The 12,027-nt window shown below is 42.6% G+C and overlaps 1 protein-coding gene across 11 annotated transcripts in view; it reads right to left on the bottom strand.

Annotated features, from left to right (window-relative positions):
* The window catches only part of PIK3CB (phosphatidylinositol-4,5-bisphosphate 3-kinase catalytic subunit beta), a 191,440-nt gene that overhangs the window by 20,228 nt on the left and 159,185 nt on the right, over window positions 1-12,027 (bottom strand). For all 11 annotated transcript variants that reach the window (XM_063442326.1, XM_063442325.1, XM_063442329.1 and 8 more), the window contains 5 exons: window positions 11,832-11,928; window positions 11,232-11,359; window positions 9,684-9,737; window positions 5,420-5,608; window positions 50-171 (listed from right to left, as the gene is read on the bottom strand). In XM_063442326.1, the coding sequence (XP_063298396.1) occupies window positions 50-171; window positions 5,420-5,608; window positions 9,684-9,737; window positions 11,232-11,359; window positions 11,832-11,928 (590 nt within the window). The remainder of the gene's footprint in view (window positions 1-49; window positions 172-5,419; window positions 5,609-9,683; window positions 9,738-11,231; window positions 11,360-11,831; window positions 11,929-12,027) is intronic.

Below are 12,027 nucleotides of genomic sequence, written 5' to 3'. Positions count from 1 at the left end.
GATATTGCTGCAGATTTCCAAATGTGTTAACAAAGAGATCATTATTTACCTCATGGTCTTCAGACAGTTGACTGCATATTCTCTTACATATTGGTCAGGATAGTTAAAATCGAGCAGCTCCAAGGCATCCCTTGGGGGAAGTTTTGACCAGATTTGCAGCAATGCTTGGAGCTTTAAAACACAACATAGGGCAACTGGTTAGTATGCTTATCTGTAGTAGGCACTTGCATAATGATAAGTATTGGAAATTAATTAGTGAGATAAATTAAATACAATCGATTAGGCAGAAGAAGGAATAAATAGAAAGCTGCAAATGACATCAATGTATGAAGCCATTTACAATACAAAGTCAAAGTTTAGCCATAGCTATTCTAAGTTATTAAGTCAGAGTTTAGCAATCATTGTACTAAACCAGCAGTTAGCCATTGTTCTAGCAAGTCAAAAGGAATAGCATCACAATGCATTTCTGGAAGCACCTACGATCCCAGCAATGACATGACCAAGCCATTATAACCAAACCGTTTGAGATGATTTACCTCCCAATAAACCATTATTCATTGCACCGTTTAGGAGCTGTCTACCATTGCTTTTCTCCACCACAGCACTAAATTAGAGGTTAGCCGCCACCACCACATCACTAAGGCCTCGATTTAATAAGCTTGCCAAATGATTTACCGTAATACTACTAGTAAAACTCTCCAAATGATTTATCTACAAGAATCCCCATATACTGTAATGGTGACTGATACATTATTTGGAAAGCTTATTAAATCTAGGCCATGGTTAGATGCTAGCCATCACTGCACTAAGTCAGCAATTAACCATTACTGTACCAAGTCACATATTGGCCATTATAGTATTAAATCATAGATTGGCCATTACTGTACTTGGAGGAAATCTAGAAACCTGGTGATCCATTACAGAAGCGTTAGATAGTGCTGTATTAGCACTAATGGTTGTTGCATGTTAATTAACGACATGCAAAGTAAGAGGAGATATTGATGGAATCCCTGGATTCTACTATGGAATGAAAGTGATGTTTATCCACAGGGGCGGGCTGGGAAGGGGGGCAGGGAGGCAATTGCCCCCCAGGCCACCCTAAAACCAGGGGCCAGGGCCGCCCACACCCAGCAAAAAAAGGAAAATCTGAATCCCCTGCCTCTGGCTGAGGACTCAGATTTTTCACCTTACCTCATTCTTCCTGCAGTCTGCAGCCAGTGGAGTGGGCCGGCCTCTGATGATGATGTCAGGAGGAGGGGGCGTGACTTCCACTGCTCTTCTCACAGGACCGCTGGGGAGTCTGGGAGAAGAGCAGAGGAAGCCACGCCCCCTCCTCCTGACATCATCAGGAAAGGCCGACTTCACTGGCTGCTGCTCCTGTTGGCTGCTGTCCACCCCTCCCTGGCCTAAGGTAAGACTCAGGGAGGGGGGGGAAATACACTTTAGTGTTATTTTTTATTCCCCTCCTCAGCCCTGTCCCCTCCTCAGTCCCTGTCCCCCCTCCCCAGCCCTGCCCTCTCCTCATACACTGAGAAATAATGACACACATACTGTCACCCCTCCTCAGCCCCTGTCAACCCTCCTCAGCCCCTGCCCCCTTAGTCAGCCCCTGCCCCCCCTCCTCAGCCCTTCCCCCTCCTCAGCCCTGCCCCCTCCTCAGCCCTGCCCTCTCCTCAGCCCATGTCCCCTCCTCAGCCCCTGTCCCCACCTCAGCCCCTGCCTGTCCCCACCTCAGCCCCTGTCCCCTCCTCAGCCCCTGTCCCCTCCTCAGCCCCTGTCCCCTCCTCAGCCCCTGTCCCCTCCTCAGCCCCTGTCCCCACCTCAGCCCCTGTCCCCTCCTCAGCCCCTGTCCCCTCCTCAGCCCCTGTCCCCACCTCAGCCCCTGTCCCCACCTCAGCCTTAGTCAGCCCCTGTCCCCACCTCAGCCCCTGTCCCCACCTCCCCTTCGTCAGCCCCTGTCCCCTTAGTCAGCTCCTACCTCAGCCCCTGTCCCCTACCTCAGCCCCTGTCCCCCCTCCTCAGCCCCTGTCCCCCCTCCTCAGCCCCTGTCCCCCCTCCTCAGCCCCTGTCTCCTACCTCAGCCCCTGTCCCCTACCTCAGCCCCTGTCCCCCCTCCTCAGCCCCTGTCCCCTTAGTCAGCCCATGTCCCCTACCTCAGACCCTGTCCCCTTGGTCAGCCCCTGTCCCACCCTTTCCCTGCTCCTTTCCCCCCTCTCAGCTCCTGCCCCCTTCCTCAGCCCCATGCCCCCCACCACAGCCCCATAACATCTCCACTACAGCTCCTCTCCCCCAATTGCAACCCATATTACCCACACCACAGCCCCTTTCCCAAATTGTAGCCATCAACTTGCTTCAGCCCCTATCCCCCCGTACATTTCCTAAACCCCCAATTACAGCTTATACCCTCCACTACCACCCCCTGTCCCCCATTACAGCCCTGTCCCCTTACTCAGCCCCTGTCCACTGGTTTTAAAAGTGTAAAGTTTGAGTGTGTGTGTATGAGTATGTCTGTGTGTGTCAGTATGTCAGTATGTCAGTGTGTGTGTGCGCGTCAGTATGTCTGTGTGTGTGCGCATCATTATGTCTGTGTGTGTGCATCAGTATGTCTGTCTATGTGTGTGCCAGTATGTCTGTCTGTGTGTATGTCAGTATGTCTGTCTATGTGTGTGCAAGTATGTCTCTGTGTGTCAGCCAGTATGCCTGTGTGTGTGTCAGTATATCTGTCTGTGTGAGTACCAGTATGCCTGTAACAGTGTGTCTTTCTGTGTGAGTAACAGTATGTATCTCTGTGTGTGTGTCAGTATGTCTGTGTGCAAGTATGTCTCTGTGTGTGTGCCAATTTGTCTGTGTCAGCCAGTATGCCTGTGTATGTCAGTATGTCTGTCTGTGTGAGTCAGTATGCCTGTAACAATGTGTCTCTCTGTGTGTGTCTGTGTGCCTGTCAGTGAGTGTGTGCGTGTGCCTGTCAGTGAGTGTGTGTTTTTTAGTGTGTGCCAAATCAGCAAGTGTGTGTGCCTGTCATTGATTGTCTGTTTAGGTGACGGCTCCCCCCCCCCCCCCCTACACACACACACACACTTTCAATCACATGGGAAAGGTGTTTTTACTCTCCTCTTGGCGCAATGGGCCACTTGACTGGATTTGCCCCCCAGGCCTAAGGCTGCCAGCCCTCCCCTGTTTATCCATATTGGCTAAATACTACTTACTGAGGAGCTTTAGATCAAACATGGCAATTAGTGCTGGTACGTGCTAGAATTACAGTCAGCACAGCACATATTACCCAGGGACCATACTGAATGCTACATCAATATAGTGATATATACAAACAGAATTACTAAGTTAAATAGAAAGCAAAAGTTTGTATCGTCTCTGCTGAGCAGTAGTTTTCCAGAGACGAATTATTGAGCCCAGTGAGCATGTTACTGCTTCCCTGTTTATGATGGCATTGTCTGGATGTCTAATATCAGACAGGCAGGAAGTTGTTGTGTATGAAATCTGGCTCTACTCCCTTCTGATTGCACCTGGAGCTCTACATTTAGAAACACATTGCTTCCAAAATTGGATGAAATATTCTGTATAGATTCCACACAGCCCCCCCCCCCCCCATGAAAGCAGAGCGTAACATTACAGAATTATGATATGTTTAATGTGCAGGGAACGGAGAAAGAAAGAAAAAAGCATGCGTGATGAATCAGATTGTCAGCTTGCCATGTGTTTGCAGCATGCGAACACTTCATATGCCGACTAGTTCAGAAAAATAAAAATGCTTGATGTAGCACTCAGAAAAGGAAGAAAAAGGTACCCAGAAGGCTCTCACTGCAAGTGGTAACACATTTGGAGTTGCCCAGCTCGATGAGCTTAGGACACACTGTAGCTTCACAATGCTACAGGCCTCAAAGTCCCCACACTGACTATGTCCGCCCATACAGCACAATATTGGTATCAAAGTGATTCTGTGTAGCCCCCTGTATAGTTATGTCCTCAGAAAGGGTGAATGGCTTATCGGGGAGGTAATACAGTGCACACTGCTCTAGCATGTGAAGGAGCCTGTCAAACACGCATTCACACAAGGTGGTAATTCAGCTCTCACCACCAGAATAGATTAAATACTAAACAATGAAAACAAATGCATCTGTTAAAAGGAAACATTCACACTACTGAAACCAAAATAATATGGGATATTCAAGTGAAGAATAGCTCCTGAAGAAAGCTAAATATTACCATTAATAAAACAAACATTACGGATTTATTTTATTCTGACACTATACAGCATTCTGGGCAACGGCATGAAGAGGGACAAAGGTTACCGTCATGTGAACCATGCAAAGATATCGGTCTAAAAAAGGATGAAGCTGATAAGACTTTGATATGTCATTTCACATTTAAGAACTATGTAAGGAAGATGTCTAAACATGTTCTTTAATTTCTTTTTTAAAACATTAACAAAAATTACATTGCACAATATTGTAATATTATGTCAGGGCAGCCAGGGGGCAGGCAAGTACTGAGTGATTTCAATGGCTTGGAAGTGAGTGAGTGTTCTACAGCTTGGAAGGAAGCAGAGGTCTAAATGACCCAGAAGAGTGAGGAAATTCCAAAAATACAGCTCTCTGTGTGTTTACATTCCGCCGCTGTAAATCTGGAAGGGAAGTCAGAGCCTGAGAGGAGCTCTGTGAACAGGAGAGATAATCAGCCATCAAAATGCAAGGCCGGAGGACGCCCAGAGACCAAAGGATGTCTAAAAACAGCTCTGCACCCAAACGACCTCCAATCAGGGAGAACAGACAGGAAATCATTTAGTTGCAGCCTGCTCCAGCTGCACTTTGCTCTTAAAAAAATAAAAATAAATAAAATGCTAGCATTTAACCCCTTCCTGACAAACGAGCAGACAAATCCTGTAACATAGTGGCCGTTGTGTCAAGTGTCATAAAGTGGATTAACACTGTCCTGCCTGTTTTAAACCAGGGCCATGTAAAGACTTATATAATGATTATTACAATGTTATTAATACAAGATAACAATGAGATCTTTTGGGGGGGGAAATAACACTACAGCCCCCTGTGATGCAGAATACATGTGTGAGCGTTGTTAGATTACATTGATTATGAGCTGTGCACATACATGCTGGTATTTTACAGCCTGCTTTTTTTGGATTTTACCCCCTCCTATATTAATCAGCCGTGTTACTGTGTTTAGCTGAAACTATCTTGGAATAAACTTGGTAGACCACTCCAGAGAAAATCTTGTGGAATCCATGTATGAGAGGACAAGTAAAAACATCAAACATCAACTCAACACAATTAATTATTAAGTGAAAAACTCCCATGCAAGTGTGTACTGTAGCACGTATGGTGAGTGTGAAGTATTGAGTACACAGTGCACTATTATATTAGCTTAGCAAAACAATGGTAAAACTCACCTGGGCCACATCCTCCAGCTTGTTCCACTTGACAGACAGTAGTAGTTTTGGAAGTGAGCATGGGAAATTTTCCCGGCAGTCATACCGCAAGGTCCAGATTAGATCCTTTTCATTTTCACATAGTTGGCACAATGGGTCCCTCTCCATTATCTCCTTCAGCTCAATATTAAATTTCTTTCCACCACGACCCTGCCAGACAAGGCACATTTGGGCACACGTTACCAAAACTGTGTGCACACGCAATAAGCTCCATATGTCTAAATTGTGTAAATCTGTATTACAAGTAATGCCATGTAAACACTGCTTGTTACAGAGTTTCCAGCTGCTTGGGGGTCACCGTACATGAAACGCCTACTTTATAGGTGTGAACATGACCAGACCATACCGGAGAAAGTTTTAAGTGTCTTTAATTTCCACTGATGATAACTGTAGTGGGACAGAACGTTGGCCTCAATTTAATAAAGCTTTCCAAATGATTCAATACTATTAGAAAATTATTTATTTATTTACAAATAATTTATCTTCAAAATGTTCCTATAGCTTTTAATGGAGACTGGCCCACCGGAGTACCGGCACCAGCAGAGGTGCCGAGTGTTCCATAATATTGCAGGCAGTCGATGAGGATAGGGGATCGCCTGCAATAATTAATGAGATCTTAGCTGTAGGGCCTGTGAAGGAGCTGGGCGTTACCTGCCCGACAACACCGGCCAACTCCTTCACAGCACACTATAGCCTTAGGAAGCCTTGCCGAAGGAGGAAGCAGCAAATTAGGTTTTAAGCCTTTCCCCCACCCTCAGTAAGACTTCCTCCAGCATTACACCGCATGGGAGCTGCCAGTTCAGGAGGGGAAGAACATGATGCAGCCCCCAGTTGGCAAGTACACTAGACCACCAGGGTACGGGAAGTGGCCTAACAACTTATTCTGCTGGAGGAGAGGGAGAATTGGAGCTAGAGGGGACAGAGAGAGGAATATGGAGAGAGGTAGCTGGAAGGATGAGAGATGGAGCTGGAGAGAAGAAGGAAGATGGAACTGGGAGGGAGAGGGAGGTGGAGGGAAGAGAGATAGGAGGAGGATGGAGCAGGTGGGGGAGATGGACCTAGAGAGGGAGGGGAGGGAGGTAGAGAGGAGATGGAGGGGAGGGAGCTGGAGGAGGTAGAGAGAGAGGGAGCTGAAGAGGAGATATAGGGAGCTGGAGGAGGTAGAGAGAGAGGGAGCTGGAGAAGAGAGAGAGGGAGATGGAGGTGGATGAGGGAGAGGGAGAAGGAGCTGGAGGAGGGAGAGGGAGATGGAGGAGGGAGAGGGAGAAGGAGCTGGAGGAGAGAGGTAGATGGAGCTGGAGGAGGGAGAGGGAGATGGAGCTGGAGGAGGGAGAGGGAGAAGGAGCTGGAGGAGGGAGAGGGAGATGGAGCTGGAGGAGGGAGAGGGAGAAGGAGCTGGAGGAGAGAGGTAGATGGAGCTGGAGGAGGGAGAGGGAGAAGGAGCTGGAGGAGAGAGGTAGATGGAGCTGGAGGAGGGAGAGGGAGATGGAGCTGGAGGAGAGAGGTAGATGGAGCTGGAGGAGGGAGAGGGAGAAGGAGCTGGAGTAGAGAGGTAGATGGAGCTGGAGGAGAGAGGGATATGGAACTGGAGTAATATCTACACAAAATACTGACTCAATGCATTAAAGGGCTGGTATTTTTGTCCAGGGCTGTTTTTTTATTCCCAGTTCGGCCCTAGGGACTTCTGTAGATATAATCATTTGGAAGCTTTTTGCAACTGTATTAAACCATTCGGAAAGCTCATTAAATCAGGGCTTTGTCTCCAGCAACTTGTCACAGTTGTCAGACAATTATGGTTGTATTTACATTACAGGCACCTGTTGGGGAAGAATTCTCAAGCACCCTACCCATCCCAAATTATCAAATTCTCTTTGCTTGTTCTAAGATTTAGGGAATGCACAAAGGAGTGATGAAGATAAAAAAAAAAATGTATTTACCATACAGAAAACTGAAAAAGTATATTAAAATACAGCCAAACAAAAAAAGTACACATTTGTAGTCAGAGAAGGCCCCCACACTAGAAATACTAGACCTTTAATTACCTTTTCCTTAAAAAAAAATAAACGAGTATATTTCATAATTAGGTCATAAATATGGTTGCCCCTCATGAATTTCCCATTTTTCAAATCACATTTCTTTAATCCATTTTATAGGAATTAGCAATGATTAGTATATAGAGCAACCACTAGAGGGCAGTGACGTATTATTAAAATTAAACACTATGGTCTTTTAGAAGACTTGTGACTAAATTACACAATTTTTACATCTTCAACTCTTTAACCACTAAACGGTTACATAGTTACATAGCTGAAAAGAGACTTGCGTCCATCAAGTTCAGCCTTCCTCACATATGTTTTTGCTGTTGATCCAAAAGAAGGCAAAAAAAAACCAAAACAGTCTGAAGCACTTCCAATTTTGCAACAAACTAGGAAAGATTTCCTTCTTGACCCCAGGATGGCAGTCAGATATCTCCTTGGATCAAGCAGCTATTACCCCATGACTGTTACAAATCTCAGGTCTGCAAAATGTTGGTAAAAATCCAATTTCATAAGGACAAATGAGGTGCAAAACAGACTTTATTCCCCTATTTTGCAATTTCAATTGAGGGTATATTTAGGTTTTCTGAGAATATAAATTCAACAAATTTACCATGTTGCTGCAATATGTATTACTTTGTTTTCAGACTTATTTTAGCACCTCTGAGTCATCAAACTTAACTCCACAATAAATAATCAAATAGACAGATTTAATGTTGTTAGATAAGCTTTTCAAATGCTTTAATATTTTTGGATTATAATTTAAAGTCATTGTTTAAAATATCAGAAAATATATCATATATAGAAATAAATGATCAATATATTAAATAATTTAAAATTATTTGAAAACGTTATCCAACAATATTAAATCAAGCCATAATAAGGTCTGCTGGCAGTATAAGCCTAATTCTGAGTTCTGGTTCATACCAACCACCATAGTGTGATGGAAAGTAGATTACTCACGGTATTAATATCCGCATATCTTCCCTCATTCTCGGTCACGATGTCTCAAACATTCTCTGTCGCATTAATCAATTAGTTATCTGTCCCATTATCCTCTAATCTTTGTTGTCAATCCAATACAGTACAATCGTGATTTTAACACATCTTAATAATACGTAAGAATTCTGGAAGTTCCAAATCCATGTTGCTTGTCAATCTAATGCCATCATGATTCTTTATCCTAATGCCTCTATCATCTGATGTTCCAATGCCCCCAACTAGTCTGTCACCATCATTCTCTGCCAAATGCCTTCATCAATAAATGTCCCTGTGCATAATTTCCTCTTGCAATACCAATATAATTGCCTATCTGCATGCTGCATGGTTTGTTTGTTTTTAATTCATCAGTCACCGTTCAGTGAACCCTCTTATTATTTATTTCTATAGTGTTATAAACTTCTGCAGTATTGGATACTTTTAGTAAAAATAATAACAAACCTAAGCTTGGCAGCCAGTATGTTTCAGCACTTACCCAGTGAGCTTACAATCGGAAGGACTCTTCCTGCCTATGTACTTTACTGCCCATGCCCCACTAGGTAAACAAAATATTCAGTGTCACAGCACAAGGACTTCAGTGTGCAGCTCCTTAATGCAATAACTTAGTTGTTTATATATATATATATCACTTTTCTATCACTTGTTATTTTTAATTAGATATTAAGCATATTAGGAATGCAATAGGTCTCCGTGTAATCTTAGACGAAGAAACTTAGCAGGGGATCTTTGCCTCTTGCATTCAATGAGATGAAACAGACCCCAGGGCATGTTATTAATTAACTTTCTGATTTGCCATTAAAGACTGGTCATCTTATTGGTAGGGCCGGGAATCAGCAGGATACCAAATCATCCACATTCCTTTATGTTGGATTAACTGACCCCAGGACAGAGATGCTCTGTGTACACCTAGGGCACGACTTCAGGTTTCCCTTTGTTGGTGCTTGCCCTTCAAAGCATGCAATGGGTTAAATGCTTGGGAGGGAATAAACAGCCACTTTGTAATACCAGAAACAATATACAATAAACAATATACAATTTATTTTTGGAAAAGTGTCTCATGAAAGCACATGATTGCAGTTTGAATGGTACAGGAAAGCCTGTGCTTTCTGACCCACATCCTACCCTAAGGGGACTAAACAAAAACTTGTTTCGCAAGCTATAGGCAAACTTACTAAGGCAAGGATACTTACCGACATGGTTAGACTGTCACTGTGCCGGGCTATTTCGGCAGCTTTCTCGAGTATCTGCACAAAACAACATTTTTATTACACAATAAAACTGAAGTGAATGCGTGTTATGACTCACATTGCCCAAGAGGTGTGAACTTTCCCTTAATGCAATAAAAACTCAGATACCAACAGATTTATTTGACATTCAGGATAATACATTTTACTATTGAGATAAGTAATACGTAAGAATTCTGGAAATGTTTTAATCCGCAGGAAAAACAGATATAATATAATATCCAACTACTTTTATGGCTAGAAATTCACTTTTCAAAAAGATATGTAGCAAACATTTATCAGAAGCACTATTAAAAGTTGAAAACAAGAAAAACTGTGAACCTTTATAATTGAGTGTGTTCACTAAAAGGAAGTTGTGGCACGCTCACAAATACTTTGTGTCATTTAAACAAAAAATAATAATTTGTTAAACACCTCGTTACGCAGAGTTCTAATTTTCTTTTTACAATTTTTTTATTGTTTTGGTTTTAAGTTTTGTCTGTCAGTACTCAACTCACAGACATACAAAATGATTTATGAATATCCTCCCTCGTACATTCATTTGAGCTGCCTTCGTTATCAAGAAAATATAGAAACAATACTTTTAGAAAAACAGGCAACAAAGAACAGGAAAATACAAGCTATAAAAAAACATTCCTTAATAAACGTTTAGTAAATGTTAGTTCACTAAAAGAGGTTATGTACTAATGTGTGATGAATTTATCCTTTCAAATTAACCTTTTTAAATCTTTACTGTTTCATATATGTACTGTTAAAAAAAAAAAAAAAAAAAAAAGCACAAGCAGACTCCGTCCTTTTCGTTTTACTATGTCATGGAAAGTATTTTCAGTCATTCAAGTACTTGTTTGGCATTAGCATAAATTGGCTGCTACTACAGTTCAAGTTTTATTCTAGTACTCAAATTCCATAAACATAATAGAGAATGTGTAAAAACAAAAAAAAAAAAAAAAAACAAGTACAGGCGCTCACTATAATATATAGATAAACTAGGCTGCAGTAAATCAGCAAGGTTTACCAGACCTTGCGTGCTACGCAAAGTGTAGAAGAAACAAAAGTGGTCGACCTCTCCAGGAAAACCACACAGGTAGAGCGCTTTGGTTTCTCCATAACAGAGAAAGTTCTTAGAAGTTTGTTACTGGTGTGCAGATGATTACATGTTCCTATGGTTGATCCCTTGATTCTAAACGATGCTCTGTAATGAGCTGCTTGATGAGCTACAGCAGGATTACACTTGCGCAAACACAACTCACGAGTTAGTTAGACTTCCAGCTGTATTCATAGGAATTCAGCAGTAAACTCAACAGGCAGTCTGTACTCTGCAACTCTCCACTGTTCATTAAACCCACAGAAGCACAAGATGCAGAGAAACCTACCGAGGTCGGGCAGTTCGCAGTGAATTTCACAACTGATATGCTAATTTCTATCTGACCAGTTTAGGATATAACTTGAATAAATATGCCCCATAATTAGAAAGGAAAGTGCGTATCTCTGTACCTTATCAAATGGAGGGTAATAGACTGGTTTGGAGAATTCATGGAATTTGATGTGAAGCGCAGCGGCATTCTCAATGTATGGATTGGTCCGAACGGTCCCCATTGGATTCAGCATTTCTTCAAGTTCATCTGGAACAAGTTACACAAAATCCATGGTCAACCCTGTAATCTCCTAATGTGTTTTACTGCATCGCTCACGGATTGTCTACCGATAAGGTGAACTATAACTGAAATTTCATAGAATACTATATTCAATAGGTCTAGCAATCAATACTATACTCAATAAGTCTAGCAATCAATACTATATTTGCCAAGCTAAATCCTATACATAATCAATATTATATTTTCAGAGAAAATTAACATTTCTCATAAAAGGTTTATGAAAACATGAAAATGTATCACAAAAATATTTCCCTCTTCTCTATATCAATATCATTAGTCTCAACAGAGCAACACTTTTATACAGCTATCCCAATGATGGCTAACTGTAGCCCCACTGCCTGTGATGCTACGTCAGCTTGACTTTGTCATAGTTGTTAGCCTAGCCGTCACTGATTTGTGAGCCTTTCACCAATATGAGCGCACTCCCAGATAACGTTACCAGGAAATGATGACCAGCTGTGCAAGACATGTTCACCGGCCTTTAGCTGCCCCTTATAGTCAAACACCATAGTATTCACCCAGGCCACCGGGTAGTGCTACAAAAGACAGATCACAAATGTCTAAGGAGGAGAAATTCATGTGCCAATGAAAGGAAGACATGATGACACACAGGAATAAGTAATATATAAAAATAT

This window comes from Pelobates fuscus, chromosome 2 (assembly GCF_036172605.1).
Source record: "Pelobates fuscus isolate aPelFus1 chromosome 2, aPelFus1.pri, whole genome shotgun sequence".
In the NCBI taxonomy this organism is placed as follows: Eukaryota; Metazoa; Chordata; class Amphibia; order Anura; family Pelobatidae; genus Pelobates; species Pelobates fuscus.
This window is presented reverse-complemented; position numbering and strand designations above follow the sequence as displayed.